This window comes from Sturnus vulgaris, chromosome 13 (assembly GCF_052056855.1).
Source record: "Sturnus vulgaris isolate bStuVul1 chromosome 13, bStuVul1.hap1, whole genome shotgun sequence".
Taxonomy (NCBI): domain Eukaryota; kingdom Metazoa; phylum Chordata; class Aves; order Passeriformes; family Sturnidae; genus Sturnus; species Sturnus vulgaris.
In genome coordinates, this window is record NC_142255.1 from 8,062,732 (window position 1) to 8,088,825 (window position 26,094).

General features: G+C 37.2%; 1 protein-coding gene across 1 annotated transcript in view; it reads right to left on the reverse strand.

The window, feature by feature from the left end:
• UNC13C (unc-13 homolog C) overlaps positions 1-26,094 on the reverse strand; it is a 123,258-nt gene that overhangs the window by 14,974 nt on the left and 82,190 nt on the right. The window contains exons 19-27 of the mRNA XM_088172513.1: positions 19,480-19,606; positions 18,444-18,540; positions 17,868-18,011; positions 16,800-16,877; positions 14,078-14,155; positions 7,278-7,366; positions 4,922-5,071; positions 3,515-3,638; positions 930-986 (exon numbers count right to left, since the gene is read on the reverse strand). Of these exons, the coding sequence (XP_088028639.1) occupies positions 930-986; positions 3,515-3,638; positions 4,922-5,071; positions 7,278-7,366; positions 14,078-14,155; positions 16,800-16,877; positions 17,868-18,011; positions 18,444-18,540; positions 19,480-19,606 (944 nt within the window). The remainder of the gene's footprint in view (positions 1-929; positions 987-3,514; positions 3,639-4,921; positions 5,072-7,277; positions 7,367-14,077; positions 14,156-16,799; positions 16,878-17,867; positions 18,012-18,443; positions 18,541-19,479; positions 19,607-26,094) is intronic.

Sequence of the window (26,094 nt, forward strand, 5' to 3'; positions counted from 1 at the left end):
TGAAGAGAACCAGATCCACTATTTAATACTGAGCATTACTTCTTTTCCTAAGGTGCATTATTTCTCTCTTTTGGGCGATGGGGGGAAGGTGAAATTTTAGCTTAAAATAATTATTTTAGATGATGTAGCAGTAATTAATTTTATTAATAAACCTGAAAGTTTAAGAGATGTTTGTTAATGCCGTATGTTTAAAATAAAGGGGAGTTCCTATTAGAACATGTTACACATAGAGTGACTACACTCCTGTTAAATCTTTGCCTAAATAAGCAGTCTGTGATTTACTTAGGTAATATTTTAACTCATCTAGCAAACTGAAAAGTCATTCATAGAGGGCCCCAAATACCACATTTCTGTACAAATCTGAAATAATAATGACAGAATTGACTGGCAAGCTACTGACATCAGTATCAAATGTCTCTGCTGTCCATCAAGTGGCCTCCAGCACTGAAGTGCTGAAGATTTTACTGCAGAGGTATATACTGTGTTTCAATGCTCATAAATAGCCCACAGAAAGAAAATTACTGGTATTCTCAACTTAAGGGCTTTTTCAGAGTTGGGAACTGGCTACAGAAGCAAAGATTTTTCTTTACTTTTTTTTTTTAATTTTTTTTTTAATTTTTTTAATTTATTTTTTTTATTTTTTTGGTGATGTTTAATGGTTGTAAGGCCTACTTGTGCAATATGGGAATGATGTCTTCTTGACCCATGTACTGATCACTTACCATGTAAGCATAGAGTCTTCTCTTCATAACTTGGTTTTCATGAAACTGTACAATAATTATTCACCTGTGAGTAGTTACTGCCATATTCAACTTATGATACTATATAAGAACAAGAATGAGGTATGAGGTTTGGCCTCACAGTCACTAATATTTTCTCCTTTTTTTTTGTTAGTGCAAACCCTTCACAGCTTCATCTGGCTCCATTACCTTGAGTTTTGACAGTTGTCCAAGGTCTTTGGCTGCACTGAATATCATCTGGGGCCCCTGTAATCACATTGAAAATTAAGGAAACAGACTCATAACAGCATGCTTTCTTTTTATGTCAACACAATCTTATTTTCTGCTAGGACATTGGCCAAAGTCATCGTTTTGCAAAGCTAAATAAAAGTTTCAGGTGCACAGGAGACACATTTTCATTCAGTTGATAAGGCCAAGTGGTTGAATGCCTGCAGCAAGATTCCCTCCAGTATCCTACAGCTGATACAAATATTGCACTTTCTGCTGAGAGTGGTTTTGTGTTCTCCTTGCTGCTGTCTCATTTTGTGTTTAATACTGAAAGCTAAGGCTGTGATTATTCTCAGTGTGTATCAGTGAGATGTTTGTCCATAACTGCAGCTCTCAGGTGCTGTGCTAACATGAACAATCACACTGGGAAGTGAGCAGCCCCGAGGAACCTGCAAAAGCCTGTGTAGCAGGAAACCTCAGCTAAGTAAAACACAGCACAACGATGTACTGCGAGCCAAAGCCTTTTTTGAAAGAAAAGATACTGAAGTGTTATGAAGTTAAAGCAGTATTTTACAATAGCCAAACACTGGCATGACACCAAAGGCCAATGCCTACACATTTGTCTCAGACAAACAGAATCCTACTGTAATTCCATCCTCATATCTTTTATCACTCCAATCAACATAATTACCAGTGCAGTTACATGGAGTTCAGCAAGACATAGTTCTGATTATCTGGATTTCAGAAAAAATGTTCGTCCAATTTATACTGGACTAATTTTTCATTAGACTTTCTGTTCCAAGTTTCATTTTCCAGAAATAATTTTGCTTCCTAAATGCTTCAATTGAAGAAAATGTAATCTAGAGCTACAGCTTAAATCTTCATTATTTTTTAGTAGCGAGAATGGTAAGATAAATATGTGCATATATATATATGTATATATATATATATATATAAAAAAGTGAAAAAATATACCCCGTTTCAAATGCCTGTGCCTCTCACCCTCAAACAGAAAGAAATATTCAGGGCTAGAAAATCTCTCACAGTATCCTACTTTTCAGTGATTTTCTTTAATTATGCTTTCAATAGTAAACAGAAGTACCAAAAAAATTGGAAATAGTTCATGATGCCTACCAGAAACACTCTATATAGAGGCTACCACTAAAGAAACTCACCTCTACACAGATTGTCCTATGAATAATTGGTCCTGCATAAAGCTTATAAATGCTCCTAACATGTGATAGAAAATGCAGTTACCCAATTGAAATGCTACCTATGTATTTGCAGATAAAATTTGCACAGAAAGTTTGAAAAGCAGATTAAAGATCTCAGAAATGTAAATTTGAAACTTATTGAAAGAGAAGTTGTTTCTAATTATGCATAGTTAACAAGGTCATGACAGTAAATATGAACAAATTCAGTGACTGGAGTCCTGGACACAATCAGAATAGAATTTTTAATAGTTCAGGAAATTCATTACTCTGCACGATTTATACATTTTATAGCAGAGTTTATCCTGCCTGTCCAGCAATATTCTTTCATGCATCTTCAATATATTATAATATAATTTAATGATATGCCTTTAACTTATGGGCCCTGACCAATAGCTTTTTAGCAGCTGAAGTGGTACCATGGGATGTGTAACAGCAAAGTTACCAAAGGCACACTGTGGCAACATCATGGTTATCTTGTCATAAAATGGTCAATTTATTTTAAACAAGATTGAAACCAAGAAGAATTAACAGTTATGTTATCCCAATCCCTCATTAAGAAAAACAAAACAACCACCCCCCCAAAAAAAACCCCCACCAAAACAACACCCACCAAAAAACGCAAAAAAGCAATTATGAAAAGACCTCCAAGCCAGGCTCTCTTTGTTGATCCTTTGACAGGATCCGATTTCACTGTTGCCCTCGGCTCAGCCACCAGAGTTCACATCAGGCCATGCCCCACAGGAGTCTCCTGTGCAGCTTGCAGTGTGTCTGCACAGCTCCCTTCCCTCTTCCTGCCGGGCTGGAAATGCAGCTCTGCCCAAAGAGGACCTCCTGTCAAGTCTGCTATTAAAATACCCCAAATCTTTAGTGCTATATTTGGCTTAAGCTTCCTGATGTTAATTAAGTGCTGCTTCAAGACGAGGAACGGCACAGCAGGCAGGGCTGGAGGATGGGATGGGGCATCCCTGGCTCCACAGAAATGGAGGTGATTGAATTTCTGATGTGACTAGGAAGGGCAAGGAACACTCTTCATGTTACTGTGCACAGTGGCACTGAGAAACCAGATTTTAAACCCCTTGTATGAGAGACATGACTGCATTCCTTCACATGAATGAATGAATAAAAGCTGCCCTGCGTTGGGGCAGGCAGTAAATGAAGGAGTGAAGTCTTCCTCACCACCTAAGAGCAAGCTGGCTGCACAACTCTGAGACACCAGAAACAACACACTGCAGCCCAGGAGTTATCCCTGTGGTCAAGGTACAAACAGGACAGTGTCACACCCCTTGGCAACACTGGATCAGGCACGTTATTACAATCCTTTATAGCAACTGAGAATTACTCTGCAACACTCACGGTTTGGTCTGTCAGTGGTGGAAGTACAATTTGTTTTTCTATTTTGTTTAAGACTAACTTCCAGAGCTCTTTCAAAACCCGTTTCAGAACTGTCTTCTCACAGATTTTTGCAGAGACACTTAAACTGGAATAAAACAAAACCACAAACCAGTCACCAAAACTAGCATTAAGGCTTCAGAGGTGCTCTATTATGCTTAGATTAATAGCCATTAAGATTTATATTTTCTTTACTAATAAAAATTTCTCAGTAGCTAAATTATTTTGCAATACTGTCAGTCAATATTTTTGATAAAAAGACTTGCAGATTACAAACTCATAAATCTCCAGTATCTAATTTAATGCTTAGTATATCACTGATGCATATTTATTGAAAATGCGAAATCATGATGAGTTATAAAGTTTGATGAATGATACAATTTAGCACTCCCACGCCCCTAAATTAAAGTTTTAGTACATAATTTGTTTATGTCTTAAAAATAAAGAGCAACTATCTCTCTTCTTTTGAATTTCCACTGGGACGTAGAACTGGTTGCTGACAGCTAATGCAAATTCTCAGCTACTGTTTGGAAGCATTTATTTCTATGTACTGACATGTCTGATCAATCTTGCAATCTATTACTTACAGTAGAATTAAATATTTGGAGCACCTTTTCCATCTTCATTATGAAAATTTCTGGCTGGGAAAACCCATAAGGAACCAAAGGGGTAACTTGGGCTGTAGACCTCGAGTCCAGGATCAGTGCCAGGCTGCTTGTCCTCACAGCCACTTCGAACAAAAGGCTGCTGGTGTTTGACAAGCATCAAGGACATCAATGTGCTTACAGATGTGCCTGTGCTGCACATGGCCTTTCAGAACTTGCCACTGCTGAATGATGATAGCATAAGTTATGCTTATTTACAGAGGCCAGAATGAGTTTGGAGGCTCTTCTCAAAACTTTGTATTTTACCAAATATAAAAAAACTCAAGCTGCTGTTTAGATGATGACCTGGTTTTTGGTGACACAGAAGTGCATATCAACGAGCAGTGGGACATTAGGTACAAGCCTAGAACAATTGTCAGACAATTTCAGTATGGGAATTACTTTTGTTCTTCTGTTCAGCACAATCTCCATAACACAGCCTGTGGATGAGAGACCGTGCACTGGCTCATTTTCAATGACTCAAAACATGACAAGACATGGAAAGACAAGCCTGTAACTTATGTAAAAATTGCTCAGTGTAAGTAAGCAGGTTAGGCATGGGATTCTGCACACAGTGAATACTAGAAATATTAAAAATACTATAGAGTGCTTCCAGGTATCAACGGTGCTTCAGAGTAAAACCAAGTGTGCCTGACTGCAGCATCCAGTTCCCAGTCTGCCACACAAACCACTCTCCCTGCCACACAAACCAGTTTGCCACACTCACGTTTTGTCCAGAGAATCCATGAGAGGTCGAAGCACAATCTCAGCATCAATGGCTGCGCTGTTCTTATTGGCTGCTGCATTCCCATTTCCTCTCATTTGATTCAGTTCATTGCTCATTTGTCTTACACAATCTTCAATAACAAACTGGAAACTACAGGATGAAAAAAAAAAAGGGAGAATGAAAGAATTCCGGGAGAGAAAACAATAATGATGATTTTGGACCAGGTGGATGATGGTGCAACAGGACTTCAATATTTTCTGCAATGACACGATGTTCAAAATTGAAGATAGTGTGGTGTTACAGTCTGAAAATAAGTCCTACTGAGGATCATAGCTCATATAAGTAATTCATGCCATGTTTTTTCTTTTCCCTGCCTTGCTTCCATTCTGCCACAATTTTCATACCCTTGTAGGTGTGCCAAATATTTATTTTCTGAAAGCAAAATATGTATCAGAATCTATAGGTTAGATGGGATTGACTACCAGCTAGGAACAACTTCTGAAGATTTTATTTTTGGTCTGAAAGACCGATACAAACAGGTGATGATTTTTCTCTTGATGGTTAATAGGAACCAAGCTTTAATGTTATTCTTGAGGTAAAATAAAAAAACTGCAACTGATTCTGCCTTTTTGGGCTCAATTGGACTTTTGCCAGATTTCACAGTCAGTGCTATCAGAAGGTTTGTTACTTCTTTGCAACTACACAGAGTTAAAACATTTGGATTGTTTAAGATATCCTTCTTCAAAAAACCCCCTTGCTTAGAAGTACTCAGACTCTTTCTCCTGGGAGGAATCCTTTTCACTTCAAGGTGACTGTGAACTCATCCTTCCTCCTCAAGTTTGTACCTGCTCAGCTTTTCTGAAAACTGTTCTGTTTCCTAACTGATCTGGTTGAGTGCCTGACAGTCTTAAAGTGCTATTGATGTGATAATCTTTGGATAACATATTGACACAAAGCAGAACAGCAATTAATCAGTCATCAGGTGAGAGGTAGGAAGAGTCTCTGCACACACAGTAACTTGGTTTATGGGTTCATTTGTGATGGATTGAAATGGTTTAGGATTAGTTTATGAACAGCAATGCAAAACAGAGGTCAAAAAATATACAAGGCCTGTTTAGGTAAAAAGATAAATTGGCAAAACTTGAGGAAAGTGAAAGAGAATTTACTGTGAAACAAAAGAAGCAATCAGTTGTTCCAGTGACATGGCTAAAAAGAGAATGCAAACCTCCATGTGAAATCACTGGAAAAGTCAGAAATGTTTCCAAATGCAATTGGAAGTACACTTACCTACACACTTTAAAGCCCTAGATAAAAACAACATGAGGCAGCTAGTGGAATTGCTCATGGAAATTCTTGGGACCTGTTCCTCCAACAAAAGCCAAAACAATGCAGTTCCTCTCTTGACATTAGACATCTTTCCAACATTGTTAACCTCACAGACCCAAGCAGTAAACTGACCCATGAGGAATGTTCTAGCTATCTGGAGCATATCCTACACTGAGTTATTCTGGGTTTGCTGCTGCAGAAACCTAGTTGGCTCATTCAGAAAGAAGCCCTGGAAAGAAATAATATTCATGCACTGTCAATGATCCGAGAAGTAGAGCCTGGGAGCAAAAGTACAGCAAGACTATACAGCAAACTCTGCACACTGAAATATGCAGACTGTCCCCCCACACCGCCCATCCATGCATTAAATAAGCAAATACAGACTTTGCTTAATGAGCACCACTACAGCACTAATCCCTCTTTCTTAGATTTCCTTCTAATTTGAAGCAAAAGTTACTTGCTACTTATACCACAAGCACTGCAGGCACAGCACCATACTCATTCAGGACCGCAGTGTGCACTCTGATTAATGAAAGGTTTTGAGAGTAAGGCTCAGTAGACAATTTTTGAAGAGCCACAGGCAAGCAAATGACCCAAGAATGCCATTCACAATGACCACTTGAAGCAGGCTAAACGCAGGCAGACATCCCTGGTTGAAGCAGGCCACTTGGAAAAAGCTGTCAGTCTCAGGAAGTAACATAAACATGGTCACAGAGGAAAGTTTAACACAGCATCAGGCAAGAAAAAAGCAGGGTTTTTAGTTTTGTTTTCCAACAAGCAGAACAAAAGCCATCAGCCTCACTTCTGTAACATGTTCATGCCCACAAACAAAATTCAGTTGTCTTTACAGCGAGGTTGCTGTTACTTGTTTTGGAGCCTAAACACATACACACACAAATGCACACCACTCCATCAGGGCAGAAGCAAGCCATGCCTCAGGACATCCAAATAACCACCCAGACTTCATCAAAAGGGAGATTTTTTTGAGCAGGAATATTCCTCTAGGTTTGCAGTAAAATGGGTTTGTTACCTTGCAGCATACGTTACACTGAGTTCATCCAATACATTGCTAAGTTTCACCTGAAGTTCTTTTAGAACAACACTAGCTTCAGGATCCAACTGCAAAGAGATAAATAACATTATATTTGATTTATAAACTAGGTTTCTGAGGTTTCCATTACAATCAATGAACTAGGAATTATGTTCAAAGATACACTACACTATGGAAAACCAAATGTGGAAACACCTGTTGTGACACAGAATTGCTTTAGTAGGCCTTGAAATACAATTACCATTTTAAAAAATGGAAAAATCTTTGATTACAGTATGGAATATTTATATTGTTAGAAATCAAAACTGTGCCACTGAAAAAATAACTTTCTGTGGGATTGTGGAAACTGTGTTGGCAGTCACAAGGAGAGAACTACAATTATCAGGTCAGTGGTATTCAACAAGGCACACCAAGAGAAGGATGAAGGAAAAGTCAGTGCTCATGTTAACAGTAATGCAGATGCCTTCATATTTTTATTATTTTTGTACATTTCACTACTATTGGTATTTTGTTTTGCGATTTGCACTGAAGTTGTTTCCATATTTCATATGTTTCCATAATGCAATGTAAAATTAGAGCAGCCAGTACTGAAAAAGATGGCTTAAAGACTGTCATGCCAATTCTACTGACAGAGTATGTGGGAAGGGACTCTACCAAATTTCAGTACTGCTGTTTCTAAAAGCCATTAGGGCATACAAAATTCAAGCACAGAGTAACACATTCTGACGCTCTGATACAGGTTTTCTAAACATAGGAAAAAAGTTAATGCAGGAGAGAAATATATTTTTACATTTACAGGAATGAGGATCCATGCCTAGATATTTAATCAAAAAGGTACCCTATTGATATTGATCAGTAAACTTGTTTATTTGCTATGGATTCTTTTTCAAATAAAAAAATATTTTTTTTCTCTCCCTGATCTTTTGTACTCAGGAAAAATAGTTACAGCCCATGCTGGGATATGATAGATGATCACCAGGATCAACAGCTGAATGTGAATTAATAGCTGATGTTCCAGATCTTTCAGCTGTCTACATCAAAGTGTTAAGGAATGATTTTCAATGATAACCCTTAATTTGTGGACTCTGTTCTGCAGGAAGGTCAGGTACAGATCTTCTGACAATTTCAGAGGACACTGCACATTTAGAATACTTAATCAGGGCTGTTTCTACTTGTGATTTTCTATTTTTCAACTGCATGAGTAGTGTTCAGCACTTATTTTTCCTCTGGTGCTTCAGAGCACTGTGGTGGAGCAGGTCAGTTCTTTTAATCACACTTCAGAGACAAGAGGAAGTTGTTGCAGCACACTGGGTAATTTACATGAGACTAGACAGGAATTCTACAGCAAAGCAAACTGAAATAGATGCAATGATCTATTGTGTTTTAATCTTAGACCATCCTTTATCGCCTTAGAGGTTATGTGTGTTAAAATCATAGAAAATGCAAGATCTTCACTACAGGTTTTGACAAGAACCTGAAATAGGTGACAAGGGGGAATTACCACACATCCTTTAGGAGATACTCAATCGTGTGTAGCACTCTTCTAATCTGAGAAGCTCACTCATATTTTACTTATTACTCTAAGTACTTACTGTGACTACTTACTGATTTAATTTTGAATTACTTTGCATTGAGAGAACTTCTGTTGCTTCTGTATGTCTTAGTGTCCCTGGCAGATACACTTTGAGACAGTTCATACACTTAAAGTGATTGCTTTCCTTCATGTGAAGAGCAGGAATTAAAAAGCTAATTTTACTGCAATGTCTATATTCGTAAACAAATTAAGACTTCACTATCAAAGGCAAAGATTTTTCCAGAAAATGCATTTCACTAGGGAATTATACTGTCTCCTTTGCAGGGATACATACAAACCCCAGATTTACGACCACTAGAATATAAACATTTAAAAAACACTGAAACACAAGCATTCACACTGAACACGGTACATGTCAAGGAAAACACAAAATACCAGGCAAGCAGAAGACTCAGAATTTCTTAGCAGATCATGCACAAACTAGAGAATCACCTTGTTACTGGGCCTACAGAGGTCAATGGGGTTACTTTCTATCAGAGGTGGTTGTGATTACCAGAAAACACAATGCATAGGCTAAATTCACCTGGAATTGAACTTAGTCTGGCCAAACTAGGATTAAATGCTAATGCCAGATTGTGGACATTACACACATTATAGAAGGGTGCATGCAACTATTAAACATTTTAGAGGCTTTGTGCTCACAAATTGCATGAACAAGTTTGTGTGTGCACAGCTGGAGGCATCTGGCGGACCCCCAGCCCTGTGTGTACACATGCTCATGCTCATCGATGCGGTGGCACGGGGAGGAGTGTGACACAAAGAGGTATGCGGGCTGCCCGGCCAGGGCTCCACGCCTGGCCATGGTGGCATCACTAACAAGATGTCAGCAGGATTTTTAAAGCCTACTTCTCTTTATTGGAAAATATGATTTGAGTGTCTCACCAAAACTAAAATGTGCACTTTTCATTTATTTTATCATGTGCATTCTATGTGCTAATGATTGTCCTCAGGCATCATCCAAATATGCCATAGCATGACCTGCTTCTTCTTCCTGATATGGCAGAGCCTGGATGGAAGCATGAAGTGAGGCAATGCTGCTCAGCACCTGAGATGATGTCACAGAGGGAGATACAGACGTGAAAATGAAGAATTTATGGTACTGGGAACTTCTCTTTTTCTCTTCAAGTCTCGTTTGCTTCATGGAGTTTGACGAAGAAGGAATGAAAACTAACAAACTTCTCTGAATGTAATTCAGAAAAATAAAAGGAAAAGGCTCTACTTGAGCAGATTATTTTTGGGAAAAAACCCCAACAAATCAACAATAAAACACAGTTATGAGTGTCATTAGTCTACCATATCTAATTTAAGCACCAAAAGAAAAAAGACAATGCATTTGTCCCGTGGACAAACGTATTCTGGATTCCTTTTACAGTTCCCAGCATATGTGGACTAGCCTTATAATACATCGGGGTAGATTGCTCAGGTTTCCAAACTGGATTTTTTAAAGGAGCAAGCTTATTTAATTAATAATGTATAAATCTTACTTTTCTATCAATTCCTAATGTTCTTGGCTTTTCTAGGCTCATATTTCTGTTATTTTACCATGTTTTTAAATAGCAGAATTAATTTTTACCCACAAGGGAATATACTCATAAATTTGTTGGCACACTACGTAAGCTCTGCTGATTATGTATTATCAAAGAGATAATTAGAAGTTTGACTTTTTCTGAATGCTACACAAAAACTGAGAACACATTTGCTGAACAGCTGAAAAAATACACATCGTAGTTTCCAAATTCTGCCTGTCTAAAACTGAATTTTTTTATACAGACAAGACTTGGAAAACAGTTAAAAATCTGATCAATTTGGCTACTTTCAATATGTTAGATTGAGGTATTCCCTGCTGCAATTTAATGTGTGCTAGTATGGACATAATCTTGGTAACTGCAAATTTGGTGGTGTTTCTGCAGGAAACTACAGAGATGCAAATTACTTTTGCATGAGTTAAATGGAACCTCTCTAATCTGAGTTCCATTTATCTGCAATTTCACAGGTCTAATTACTTATAGTTTCCTATTGGGACAGCCTGGTTACTTCAGTTTAGAAAATAGTTTTACATATTTTCTGTATATCTAGCAAAGATACAGGTGCTTATCAGCTCCACCACTTTAGTGGTTCTTTCTGTCTCTGACAGACATCACCCTCCCTCCACCCACACCCTTGGGACAGTGAGATGGGAGATGTTTGGCTCTGAGTGCACTGAAAAGCACTTGGGGCTCTATACAAGATGTAGAGATGGACACTTCAGAACGATTCTGCTGGAGTCCAGTCCTCTGTCACCCCATTGAAGTCTTTAAGGCCACATATAGATTCCTATAGGAGTTCCTAAGCTTTATATGTAAATTTGGAGCTGAATTTACCAAAGTGGGAATATGATTTATCTGCAGTTAATATAATGTCATACATAAACAACGTCCTTTTGCTTTACACCTTGTTTTTGATCCTAATTACTGTAACTCATTTCTGCCATGTTCTGTCATCTGGTGTAAAGCAACACAAACATTGGCTTATCTTCTTTCTCTTTTATCAGCTTGTCAGACAGGAAAAAAATATTTAGTGTAAATGTATGCATTCCCTTTGGATGAAAAAACAGCAGATAAACCAAATTTCTATTATGATGATGTGTACTCATGTTTTTGGAGTCGATTTAAAAAAACCCAAACAAACAGTGGCTTGGATGCACTTAACTACTCTTTCTCAGGGCAGACTGTTCTCACTGATATGATTTGTAAGTACCTTCCCTGCTTTGCTGCAGCAGAAGAGGACAGTTAATAAAGAAGCTCATCTTGTTCAGACTATTTTATTTTAATGGTGGGGGATCTTAGAAACCAGTTTTTTCTCTATTTATAGAGCTCCCTGCCTGCAATGTGCAATAAGCCTACTCTGAACAGAGGGACTGCTGCTTGATTGTGGTTATTCTGACTGCACAGTTTGAAAGACATACTGCTCACAGTGTGACACTGAGGAGATTAACAGCATTTAATTTTTCTTAGAATTAGTTTTGCTTCAACTGAAATAGGTCTCATTATTTTGCTGAAAATCATCTGACTTTTATGCCCTCCACAAGTGAAATATTAAACTGGTTTTTTCCCTTCAAGGAAACTGCTTACAGATTTTATTGCTGGCTTTGTTTCTTATAAGTACCAGTTCAGTGAGCCAAATTGGCCATTAGCAGTTGTGCCTTTGGAATAGCGAGGGGAATAAGTATTCCAATTGGAGGACAAACATTTTAGTGGCATTTTGATATGGGTGAAGAGAAATTGAACATGAATGTACTTTTCTTCAAGAAATTGCCCTAAAAGTCTGAATGTATTTTTAAGATCTTTTCTCTTAGACTGTGACTCAGAGATGCACTCAAGGCACCTAATGAAGGGATTATAGAAAAAATTATCCAAATTGTCTCTGTGGGTTGTGTGTTGCATCATATTTGTAGGAAATTCTGCTTTGATACTGTAACGACCTTAATAATTCATTCTCATTAACATCAAAAGGAAACCAAAAAGGATGAGAAGTCATCAGAACTTTTGAGAGAAAATTGCTATGAAAAATTCCTAACTTAAAAAAAATGTTATAGAAGGCATTAGGAGCAAATGAAAAGACTAATATTTTCTTGCAGAAAAGGGACATTTTAGGGATTCAAGCAAATATTCTGGTTGAAAATAATTTGAAAGAAATAGACATAAAATGTGACTCAGCTTTCCTCTGCCCTTGTCATTATCCCGATTTATGGACATTTACCTGTTTTCATGAATCATGACATTCAAAATTAAGATTGGATTCAAGACCTAATACAAAAGTACTTTGCACAGAACATAAAAGCATGGAGGACAAGATTGCTTGTAATATTCAGAAAAGGAAAAGGGTATAATAGGAACCACAAAACCAGCCACTTCTGCATGATGAATATCTATTTTCAAAGTTTGGTAAGAAATTTGCAGTGACAAGGCTGCAGAAGTTTATTTCCTGTTATCTGGAGCAGGAAATATTTTTGCTGTGGCAGCTTCAAGGAGCTGTTCCTGGCTCAGCAGAATCTCCACTCCCTGGAGTGGCTCTGTAGGTGCATCTGGAGGCTGCAATTCCTTGCATGGCACAGAGGATCCATCTCACCTCTGCAGGGTCACACTGAGGATGTGGAAATGTGAAATGCTGTGTTTTCCAGTTTTCTATAGTGTGGCCACATTAGATCAAAGTTTTGTGAATCTATCAAGCTACAGCCTCAAGAAAAAAGAGGATGATGTATGCATAACTTATTTTTAAAAGCCAGCTACTGATAAAATTGGTAGGATAGTCATGTTCTAAACATTGCTTCTCAACAAGTAGACAGGATTTTTTCTATGGCTTGAAGATACGTTAATTTCTTCATGATGTTTCAGAACAGTAAAAGACTACAGTCAGGAAGGTATTGAAGCACTGTTTATGTCCTTTTACTGTTGGACAGGACTTCAGGCACTTTTAAATCTTCTGAAATGAAAAAGGGGGTAAAGCTGAGGGTGTTGTGAACTGTTGAATAACAGCTCTTGGTGAAATGGTATCTTGAATATAAGCAGACCCTTAGATACTGAAAAGTGCACTTAAAATATTTTATAGATTTTTTAAAAACTCTGAAAGGCTTTACACTATCTGCCTGGTAAAACTTTTCAGTTTAGTGTCAACTGAATGCCCAAGCATAGCTCTTTTTGATTTTAGATCATAGGGAATTACACAAATGCATCAATGGAAATAAGTAGAAAATGTGACTGTTCTTAGCCTTAAAAAAGTATGGTCAGGAATAATAAAAGATGCTTACTATCACAAACCTCATAAGAGAATCTCTCTCCTTCTTTCTTCTGCTCAGTGGATTGCAAGTCAAAGGCATTAGACAAAGACAATGACACATTACAGACAAAACGTACCAATACATAGAAAGCAAAGTATACTCCAATACAAACATTAAAATAAAGCTGCCACTACAGATTGCAACACAAAACACCCAGTGCTGATAGAACATTACAGATCATTAGCATGTGTCTGTGAAATAGCATTATGTCATTCCAGTATTGTCAGGACAGTAAATAGGTCTTGTAGACTTTTTAAAAACATTTTGATTTTCTTTGCAAGTAGAAGTAAAAACTTTGACTAGGTTGCAAACATGGTGCTAATGATCTCTAAGGAACTCTGAATGAACCAGGAAACAGATGCAACTCACCTCCTTCCCTCCCATGGACTCAAACATTTTCTCAAGCTGGACTCTTAATTGCTGAATGTTGTTCATCAAGATACAGGCCTACAGAGAGAGCATGAAATGTGAGATCGTGCACCACCAATTCTTCAGCAGCCCTACATTAATAGAATTATAGAACCATTAAGGCTGGATTTCTAAGACCATCTTCATCTATACAGCTGTGTTTTTAGAGGAACTTCCTGTCCACTGCTTTCCCCTTTACTGACCCTTCCCTCTGCCTGCTCACTAAGAGCAGAGCTGCCCCACAGGGAACTGGACACCATCTCCCACTCAGCTGGACAGGTTTCAGATCTCAGAATTTCACATCCTGACCTATCCCAGGTAGTTTCTAGTCATACCTAATACAGTTACATCTGGTGCATTAATGCAAGTAGCACATCATCAGTCTGTGGAGAGCAGAGGCCACAGTGATCAAAGTGCTTTGGGAGTGACAATAGGCTGCAGGAAAGGAGCTGCCACACTGCTTGCTAGACCCAGTCTTTGCAGAAAACTGTGACAACACTGTAACCCAAATAATGGCTCCTGCTTAAGTATTTGAATAAATCAAGTGGCAGTTCCGTTAATAACAGAATATTTTAAAAATATGCATTTTTGCATTACTTGAAAAGCTGGTGAATAAATTAGACAATAGAACTCTGCAATCATATTACTTCAGTCTAGAAATGTTGCTGTTTAAGCTAATTTTTAAAGGCTGAACACTGCAAAAGACAGCAATTTCTATATTCATAGAAGGTTACAAGTAAAATGTTAATAAAATTAAGGAGCTAGTTACAGAAATCATGGAAGAAAGAATCTATTACTAGAATCTTGAGTACTTAGATGATATTATATGCTGGTTTGTTATGGTGCAGATGAAGGAATCAAAAAATACTAAAAGAACCGTGGCTGGCCAAGGCCAGTGTGTTCTAGTGCATGACTGGATTAATTTAGACACTGAGGAAAGGCATTTCAATAAAACACATATACTTTTTTCAGACAAAATGTGGTGATGAAATGATTACAGTGATTGATACTGATTTGTACCTTTCTAGTTAATAGCATATTCCAATGTAGACCTGAAACATGATGGGATGAATAACATGATTTAGCTTTAATTATTAATACATTACTCTCACAGGAATTTGGTGTCAGGGTACTTCTCAAATGAAGAATTAAAAAAGAAATTTGGTCTAACTTCTTACCAGTCAGATTATTCCTTCCCAGTGAAGCAGGCTGCTCATCCTCCTACAGAATACAGCTGCCTTTGTACAGCTGAAATGACACTTCTCTGCTCACCTCTTGAAAAATCCACAAATCCCACTTCTACCTACCTTCTATTAATTTACAATCACTAAGATTCTATCCTCCTTTCCTGTACTACCTCCTAACTTCTAACAAATTAATTACTTTGGAAATTATCTGCAATATCACAAATCAATAATTATGAGAACTATGATTTGTGATGGGGGTATAAGTAGCTGAATATAGCATCTTTAGCAGAGGGGTGGAAGGAGATGATCTTTAAGATCCCTTCCAACTCAAGCCATTCTTTCATTCATAATGAGATTAATTTCATCTAAAGCCTTAATAAAATAGGTATAAGAGGATGACTTCAGAAATTATTAACTTCAACAATTAAAAAAATCCCATTGGATAGGCCAAAAGACTATACAAACAGCTAGACTTGGTGATTCAATGCTTTATTAGAGCTCATTTCTTCTAGAAATCAGTGAGCTTTATTTGATATTAACATTAAATTCATAGGAACCCCCAATATATTATAGTTAGCTACAATAGGCATATTTCTAAATTCTATTATTGTGTGTGTGTTGGTGACCTCTAGACCATCACATACAGAGCACTGGCAGATGTCAAGCACAGGGATGTGACACAAGGACAGCTGAGATGTGTGACAGGCTAAGGGCTGTACCATTAAAGGTAAACAGTCTGAGGATGGGGCTGCAGTTATTGATCTAACTGCACATTGGTACAGCTGAGCAAAACACTACTGAATACAGCAGACATTGTGCTAAAAGCTGCCTGCCATGGGAGAACTAGCTTTGATTGAACATCAATGATATTGAAAAGCCAGGTCCCAAGAATGCTTTTTCTTGGTCTTATTAAAGTATTGAAAATGTTTCCATTTGCTCAACTACATCTTTAGTGCCCCTATCTCATTTATTTCTGAGTCCATGGCAATCTGGTCCATCATTATGAACTCCCATGTAAGCAGTGAGGCAACAAAAGAGCACAATTTTCTTCTCCCCTCTGCACAGTGAGTGGCAGCGGAAACCTCTGCACATGTTCCCTGCACAGGGAACAGTGATCTTAGGAACTCTCCAATGCACAAACTGATTCAGAGAGGCAAGGCAATGCAAAGTGAAAGCCCTAAACAAAGATATTTCCTTCTGTTTGAGAAGAAAGATGCAGATACATTCACCATATTCACCACGGTATTAGGCTGTTTCCATGGCATGTTTGTAGTCATCTTGTAATTATTTTATAACTTTGATACTGAAATTATTAACTAGAATTCTTAACTAATTTCACTTATTGCAGCTTTTACAAATCACTGTAAGCAGCTATGAAAACATGCTTCCTCCATTCATGTCTTTTCATATAAAGACGTGATTACATTTTCAAAAAGTACAGTAAGTCATTTAAAGGTAATTTCTGAGGCAAAAAAAAGCCCCAGCTTCTTACTCACCACATTTTCTTTATCACAATAGGAGCTGAAGTAACTTGAAATAATTGCAGCATACTGAACAAGTACTTTGTTGATAGTCTAGAAGAGGAGAAGACTTTTTAAAATTATGAATTTCATAATGTAAACCAAAAATACTAAAAGAAGAGGTTTGTATAAATGATAGGTTTTACAGGTGCTTACACACATAGTATATTATCTATTTTAGATATACTATAAACAATCCTGTGATCACATTTTCGAATCCCTGCACAGCAGATGGTGGGTAGTTCTTAATGTAAAGCAATCTTCTAGCAGAGATAGTTTAATTTTAGCAGTACTGTTTTTGAGAAACACTGGGAACTCTACTCCTTGCAACGTACTACATAATTAATGGAACAGTAGCAAGCTCAAAAAATCCTCCAGGGTGTCAATACGTAGACTAGAAATATAATGGAAATATAAGACAAAAGGAGCACTGTTCAAAGCCTGGCAATGTGAGTTACCTTACAATAATCATGTAAATAAGAACTCTGCAAATGGAGAATTGTTGCAATGAAAGAAAATAATTAAACGTAAGTGTGAACTTTTCTAAAGCCAGCAGGACTATAATGGAAATTCAGAGCTTGTGAGGAAATGTAACTATCCAAATGGAAAGCTGGCAGAGTTGAGTTTATCAAGCAGCAGGTGAATAACCACCACCTCAGGACTTCAAACAAAAATACTTTATTGCCACACCTTGAATTTTTCTTTCACTTGCACTGCCTAACTAGTTAATTGCATTTCACTGAATGGATCCATTAATGGAACTGCAATCAATTCTTAGCAAGATAACAACTGATGCATACATGTATGTATAAAATACATAAATGTGAAATCTCAGAGAGGACAGAACTTCTCAAACTGGTAAACCATTTTGACAAAGTAGACAAAACCCAGCCTTAAGCCACAGACAGCATGTCTTTCTGAGGATCCCCATCAGAGAGAAAACACTGATTCTAAAAAGCAGTGGAATCACTTAGCTTTTAAGTACGTGGCAACACAGTGTCATTCTCTGTGAAGCTTAGTTGAGATGCATTGACTTTAATTTACCTTTGCAAATCTTCTCATTAAATGAGATAGTGCTTCTGGATTAGGGCACTCCAATTTCCTAATAATCTCAAAGCTTTGATTGAGCTGTGTGAAGACATCAACCACAGAACAAGAGAAGAGGGCATGATCTGATGTTTGCTGAAACTAGAGAGAAACATTCAAATGTTAATATTTGTTCAAAGATCAAAACTGTATTCATTGATTTTTATACTTGAAATTTCTCCTAGTCATAAAAAGTAGTAAAGGAAAAAAAGTCTTCCTGCTAATACTAAGACATGTTGCTTTTCAATTTTCTGATACTTTTGCACTTTTTAAAAATAAACCCAGAATTATCATTCATTACATAATTATCACATCATAGGTTAATGAAATGATACCATAGAATAAATTCTGTGGGGATTTAGGCAGAGAGAATTAAAGGGAATTAGAACAGGAATTTCTCTATAAGGTATCTTCCAAAAACTGTTGTCTCCTGAAGTCTAAGAAGGATGTTGTGTGACCAAAAGTACTTCTCGTTTTGTAATAATATGTCTTAATACTTTATTTATTCTCTTCTTTTAAAAAGTAAAGGCTCACCCCATCTTTTTTGTCTCTTTCTAGTGCTCCATGCAGAAATTCCATTGAGACATCTTCATTTTCGTCCAGCCACTGTATGACAAATGGTTCAAACCACCTGAAAATTAAAAGCAATTTTGAAAAGTAAAGTAGGTAAATTTCATAAAGATCCCAAGAGAAGAGATGTCATACTACTCAGAAGTTTGGCACCTTGTGTTTTTATATCTGTTCTAATTGCTAAAGATTCCAACAACCCTGGAAAAACTTTTGTCACCAAATGCTGCAGCTGTCAAAAGCTTCAGCATATTTCAGGCTTCAGTTGCACAATACTCTCAGTGGTGCACCCTGATGATGTAAAATTAGCAGTAGTAAATTCTCTACCAGTGAAGCATGGCAGGTCTATGTCTTCTATCAATATTGGCTCTTTGGTAACATTTATTTTTTATTTGTATATGAAATAATTTGTATATGACTTTGTTTTAGTAAAAATAAACTGCGGTGTTTCTTTTCTTTTATTAAAAAAAAAGAAAATAATAACAGGCTTCAAACCACCTCAACAAACAGCAGACTTGCAGAAGATTAAGGATAGCTCATATACAAGGACAGGACTGAATCTATTTATTGCAGGGAGAAAGGTGAAAACAAAATCAGCAGCTGAGTATTAACCTGATCCAATAAGAACAATTTCAATGGTATATCCTGTTAGCATTACAGCTTTATCCAAATTTGATTATAAAACAAATGCAGGGAGCTACAACTAATAGTGCTGCTGTTCCCACATCTCATTCCTTCCTCAGACATTTTCTCACCAAAGAATTTTGTCATCTCTGAAGACCTGGAGTTACAACAACTGTAGAAGCCTATGAAATAGCTAATTGCACATTTAACACCTTGACTATTTCACTTGACAGAATGAAGAATTAAAGAGAAAGAGGTGCAAAAAGTAGTTGTTGGGGCTACACACTTTGTGTACAAGATACACCTAAGCATAAATATTTGACCAAAATAAACCTTGCATGAAGCCCAGACTCAGAAGCCTTCCCAAAACACCACTTACAGAGAGTATTCAGGCACTGCATCCTTGAAAGCAGAGAGTTCTCGCACATATTCATTATAAAACCATTTCACTTTGAAGTGCAAATTCATATAATCTGTGCTTTTGCATAATCGCTGCTTTTCATGTTCTGTAATAGAAGGAGAGGAAATAAAAGCACTTAATAGCATTCTAACAGTAAATAACATCCTTGTGTCTCAGTGCACCAGTGACATAATAATAATACAGGACTTGCATTTTAAAGCATAATTGATTTGATTTTTCTAGAGGTAGTAATATCCACAGTTTCAATTTTCAGGATCTGAGTACCCTTAGGAAAAACAAAACAAACCAAAGACCAAAACCAAACTGCAAATTAGGCTTTTCCCCTCTCTTCACTGCAGTGACAAAAAACCCACAAATTTGCTGACTTCCCATTCTTTAGATCCTTCTTTGGCTGTTATAAAATGGTTAAGAAGCTTTTGAGTGTCAAGTTAGAAAAGACAACCATAGCTGTGTAGTAGTCAGAGAAGTAACAGCTATAAATGCCAGTCCTGCATTCATCAGAGCTAAGAATAAGAAAGAGAAAATGCCACAGCTCGACAGCCAGCTGATTTATGGCACAAGTAGAAAAGATGTATTAATAAAGTGTTTTTGAAATTTTTCAAATTAACTTCACCTTCTCCGTGTCCTCCTGTTTTCCATATACTGAATATACAGATGGAGGTAGATGGCAGAAGTCATGGAGCCACCTGTAACCATTTTCTGCATTTTTGAAGTCTGATTTAATTTTCTTGGAACGAATGTCCATCTTTCTTCCAGGATTTTGATGCTTGTTTTGGCTTGTATGCTATGCTCTGCATTGTTCACCCAGCTACTGAAGACCTGGGCAGCTCCATTCCTTCTCTCCCTTAGCTAACAGGCACTTTATCCTTGCTCAAATATTTCATTTCCTTCTCCCTCAGCATGAAACTAGGGATCCACAAGTTTTGGGCAGAATAATCATACCTCTGTTTACTGCTCACTGCTTCCTAAAATCTCCACAGATGTCATCTGTTGAGGTGTCATGTCACTTGCACATTCTTCCCTAAGCAAAGAGTAATTTCTTTCCCCAGCTCCCTTAAAAAAATGACCTAATACAGGTGCCAGCAGGAATGATGTTCTTGTGTAAATATTATGTATTAAGAACTTACCAGCTTCAAACCTCCTTTTTGCTCCTTATTTCTGCTTGCTTTGTAACACAGCGTTATACAAATCTCATACATTTGGATGGGAACCTAATTTTCTGTAACAGCAAGAGCATCCCATCCTGTGTCATACACTTGAATACATTGGATTCCCTGCCAGTGAGAATGCACTGTGACACATTCTGTGTTTTCATGTCTAGCCAGGTACATTAGAAGGAAATGTTTAGTTTTATTATTCTGCCACATCAGCACTCCAGTAGTACACCATGCCATCTGACAAGTTTCAGATGCATTTTATTATGCAGCGAGTTACTAAGTTTTGTGCAAATCAGCTTATGAAGTGCCCCTGTGGGCTTTTATTGCCTTTTTAGCATTGCAGTAACATTTCACCTTCACTGCCTTTCCATCACACTCAAGAAAAATCAGTAAATCAGTTTCTGTCTAAATATTCCATTTATTCATCTTCATGCTACTTGAGAGTACTACAAACTCTCCCCATCTCAGTATCATTGTTAAACTAGCATTAAACAGGACCACAGAGAGAAAGATGGTGCCTTCTCTCATGGCTCTGAGGAATCTTTTTTTTTAGGTAGCAGGTTTTTCCACAAACTGTTACAGAAAGCTAGATGACAAAACTTTTTCTCTATAAAAGGTATTCTTACAAGGTAGACCAGTCTTTCACTGAGAATAATTATGTTATTGCTATGAAATTCACTGCACATCTACTGCAAGTCATTGTTAAAAATCTATCCTAGATTGCATCCCAAAAGAGTGGAATTTTCCGAAATGAATAGCACTTTTTATTCAATCAAGCTTTGCATAAATGGATTGTTAGATCACACAATGAAACTTGAGAATGTTTGCTATACTATCAGAAACCAAGGAAATGTTTATTTCAATTTTAGAAATGAGTTATTGCCACTAATTGGCAAACTTGTCCAGGAGGGTACAACTTACACATGCCATTCACTGATATTTTCTTTTTAAGATTTATAACACATTAAAGATGAGCACAAAAGTAATTAATGAATAATTGAACTTTTTTCTGCAGGCTGTTATGTCTTGTAGAGAATATTTAAAGAGTCTCCCAGGATATTATTTCTAGTTACATATAAGGGAAAAATGCATCCAGAATTCCTGACATGAGAACACTTCATCATCAAACATCAACAAACACTTCCCATGACCTAGGGAGTAATTTAGCATCCATGCATTTCACCTCTCCAGTTCATATCAACCAAAGAATGGAGCAAACAGGTGCCCATATGAGTCAGCAGTGACAATTTTAAATGGATAATAGATGGGCTTATCCATGGTAACCATGGATTTTGGTTACAAAGTACAGCAACATCACTGTAGGTGCTCTGAATTTGGATTAGGACCAATAGATTGCTTCCTTAATTTCAGAAAAACTTGCACAAGATAATATAAATGTGGGTAAGTACAGGATATCTGGAAGCATTTTAGATATCTGTGTCTGTTTTTCTGGAGGGAAAGCCAGTGCCATGTTTCCCTATACAGACATATCCATTTTGGGCTTTCTGGAAGACAGATGTAGTAGCTGCACAATACAACTCTTTGTTAAAAAGTTCACTCTTATTTTGCAAAATGATTGTACTACTGAGTGAGTCTGGAACTAAACCTGTCAGGTGTGTCCAAACCTGCTCTCTGGTGAGATGATGACAGAAATATCTGAAATTCTCGTAACTGATTCTAGGAAAGGAGATCTCCAGTACAGCAAACCTAATGCTGATAATGTTTTTTATTTTGTGCTGCTTCTTTTCTGACACATTCCTTGTAGTGCAGCATCGTATTTTTATAAGCATCTACTCCTCTAATAAGCTTCATAAAGAGGTCATGTTCAGTTCCCATGCTGGCATATTGTGTACTACTGTGTCATGCATCAATGAAAAAATGCTGATAAGATTATTGTAAAATGTAACATCTCTAAACTTTAGTTGTGTGTATGGGGCACTTTAGCTGCTTTGAGGAATTGCAGTTCCAGTAAGTGTAACCTTTCAATATTTTTGATATCACTTGGGGGAATATCTCCTCAGGGGTGATGCTGTAATGCACATGTGCTTCCACAGGCTTGCAGCTACAAACCCTGACTGCAACCACCATGAAAACTGCAGGGAATTGTTCCATCTCACTGGCACAAATCACAGAGATGGGAACCCGCTTAAGACCTCCAGTAAGCAACAGCACTGAAGGAAAAAAATAAAGTCTGCTCCAATGTTATTTGTATGACCAAGAATGAAGAGAGATTTTTTAAAAGCTAGTACAGGGAATGCATTAATATATGCAAAAGAACTTGGTGTGTGATGAAATCAGCACAGACCTGGTGTATCTGGCATGTAATTTACTTGCAGGCAGCAGTTCTTTTAGAGAAAAATTTATAAAGAAACATAATGGAAAGGACTATAATCCAAGGTACTTTCCTCACAGGCCTTGACCAAACAACAGTATACTTGAATCATATTTGCTTATTTGCTCATTATTCCAGCAATTGCTCAAGAAAGCTGAGATGATTTTCTTAAAGCAACAAATAAAAGTCATAATGATGACTTACTAAGCTGAAATATCTACATGACACTAAAGACAATGTCATTTCACAAACTGGAATAGAGTCTTGTTCACTACAGAATCCTTTTCTCATTTTAACCTTGAGGTAATAACATCACTCTGAGTTTCCATGTAATTTTTGATGTGTATTAGTTGCTAAAAAAGGAAAAAATGGTACTCTAACAACCTTCATAAAAGATGAACATGTTAAATATTCAGATAATCAAACTGATACTTTGTTCAACTCTGATTTTCCTTATTTGTGTACAAAAACTCAGAGCAAATTTTTTTCTACAGCAGTTTCCAAGCCAATATTTTTTGTAAAAACGTATAGTTAAGCTGCTTGAAGGATTCTAATAAGATGGTTTTAAAGTATATTTCAAATCTTTATGAACAAACTACAAGGAAATTAGTCTGTGAAAAATGAACAAATTGGCTACACACACAAATATATTTACCTAAAAAAAAAGTGTCCCATTTTCAGGCTTTATAGATAATGTTTCTGGGATTAGTAACTACTATAAAGGATATTTATGTGTAGCAAATGAATTTCATCACAACCAGCTGGTTTGTCTGACAATGCATTCTATTACTCTACAGTTTATTAAACAGAAATGGTTGAGACTAAGCATATGGAATTTGTGTTTGGATTAGCTGGAAATTTTCCCATCAAAACTCAGCTATTATTTTCAACCATTGTGACATAATTTCATATTATTTGCAATAATTACTTACCAATCTTTCTAGAGACTACCAGCTGCTATCTATTTCTTCCAGAAGTGCTGTTTCAGAAAACCTGCTATTTTCAAACTTGCAGTCATATAATTGGGAAGGGAAATTGGGAACACAGAACTGAATACAGCTAGAGGATGAAAAGCTCTGGTAAGGAATGATATGGGCAGGGTATGAATTGGTATTCCTCCCTCTGAATCACTGTGGAAATGTTACACCAAATGATGCACCTATGTTTTGGATAAAAGTAGAAGTTAATGTTCAATGCACGTGATCCCAGTGCAAGTTCCCCACAACACAGGAGCAGATGCTGTGGCTCAGCCTCTTTTAATGTGGGCATTATGCTTATTGTGCTCTAGATTTAATTCCTCTACTGTTGAAAGAAACCTAAAGCCTCTGATTGTATGACTGTAACAGCATACAGGCCACAAATGAAAAGAAATTTAACTCAAAAGTCCATCGTTGATTTAGAAGGAAACATTACATTCTACTAGAATCTTGTCCCAGGATTCTTGTACTTTGCTAAAGGCAATGAAAATCACTGGTTATTAACTGAAATAGACAGTAGAACACAACTAATTGATAATTATATATAATTTACATTGATTTTTATAATGCGAAATACTACTGACCTTTCTGAAAGGGCTCTTTGTGTCAAGATGAATGTAATAAACCAAAAACTGAAAAACTTCTGTCACTACCTCCTTTTTGGATTATATTTATCTCTAATCCTCCTCTTTCCTTTAAAAAATGTATTGTATCTTTCACAACAGACTTCTAGACAGTCAATCTTTTCTCTGCATTTACTTGGAAATTTTCATCAAAATGTCTTTGGATGGGTCACAAACATAATGGACTGCACCTGGAACATTTCTGGGGGGTGATGAAGCTGTGCAAATGGGAAACTGAAGAAAAAAGAGATCAAGTACACTTGTTAAGGCAACATGCATAAATTAAGAAAGGCCATAGATCTTCTTCAAAGATGTCATTTTTCCTCCCTGGACAGGGGAGCTACTGGAGAGGGTCCAGTGGAGGCCCCAAAGATGGTCAGGGCTCTGGAACATCTCTCTTATGAAGAGAGACTTAGGAGGGGAGCTGGGCCTGTTTAGTCTGGAGAAGAAAAGACTCAGGGGGATCTTATTAATGCATATAAATATCTCTAAGGAGGGTGCCAAGGATGGTGCCAGACTTTGTGGTGCTGCCCAGCAACAAGACAAGACAAGAAGCAATGGTCACCTCCTCCAGGTGACCCTGCCTTAGGGGGGTTAGGCTGGATGATCTCCACAGGTGCTTGCCAACCCTAACAATTCTGTGATTCTGCAACAGAGATTGGGGAAGGAAGATGGATTCTCTAATTCTGAATGGAAAGGAAAAATGGATTCACTTTTTTTTGTCTTCTTACCTGAAATGGAAGAGTCTAATCAATCCCTGGCTTAATGCAGTGCACTGTAAGAGCTGATGTGACATTGCCCTTTACATTCAATGAGAAGCTCTCAAAGCAAGAGGCCATTTGCTCAGTGCTCTGCTTTGCCTGACATTTCACAGCAGGTGCACGAGAGTTCAGGGTCACCTGCTTGGTGTTGGAAAAGGCAGAGCTGTCCATGGTTCCCTGGGGGAGGTGAAATGGGAACTTCAAGGGCATCAAATACCAGTGTCATATACTACTCAAGAGAGGCAACATGTAAGATCACAAGGGATGTATGAACCTGATCCAAACTACTCTATCTTTTTTCTATAAATATTGCATTTCCCATTTTTTACCCACTGTGTTACATTGCCTAAATGTTTCAGATTACTTAGGCAATTTAACTTTGATATCTTATTAACATTACTCAGTTGCTTTTTTTAGTGCTTATTTGTAGTCCTTATTACTCCTATTAGTCTCATGAATGAATCACTATTTCCAAAGCCAAACATTTCCACAAAAGTTCCAGAAAAGTGGATGGTTTATCACCCATAGGGCAATGCAAGATGTGTAGCTTGATTTTGCATAAACTTGCTGTTTTGCTTGCTGCCAAGAAAAGAAAAATGCCAGGAATACAAATAAATGAATAAGATCAATTTCAGTATAAATTTCACCCTTCAATATCTTATCAGGTTGAAATTTACATACCATGATACTAAATAGATAATATTCAAAGAATAAACATTTGGA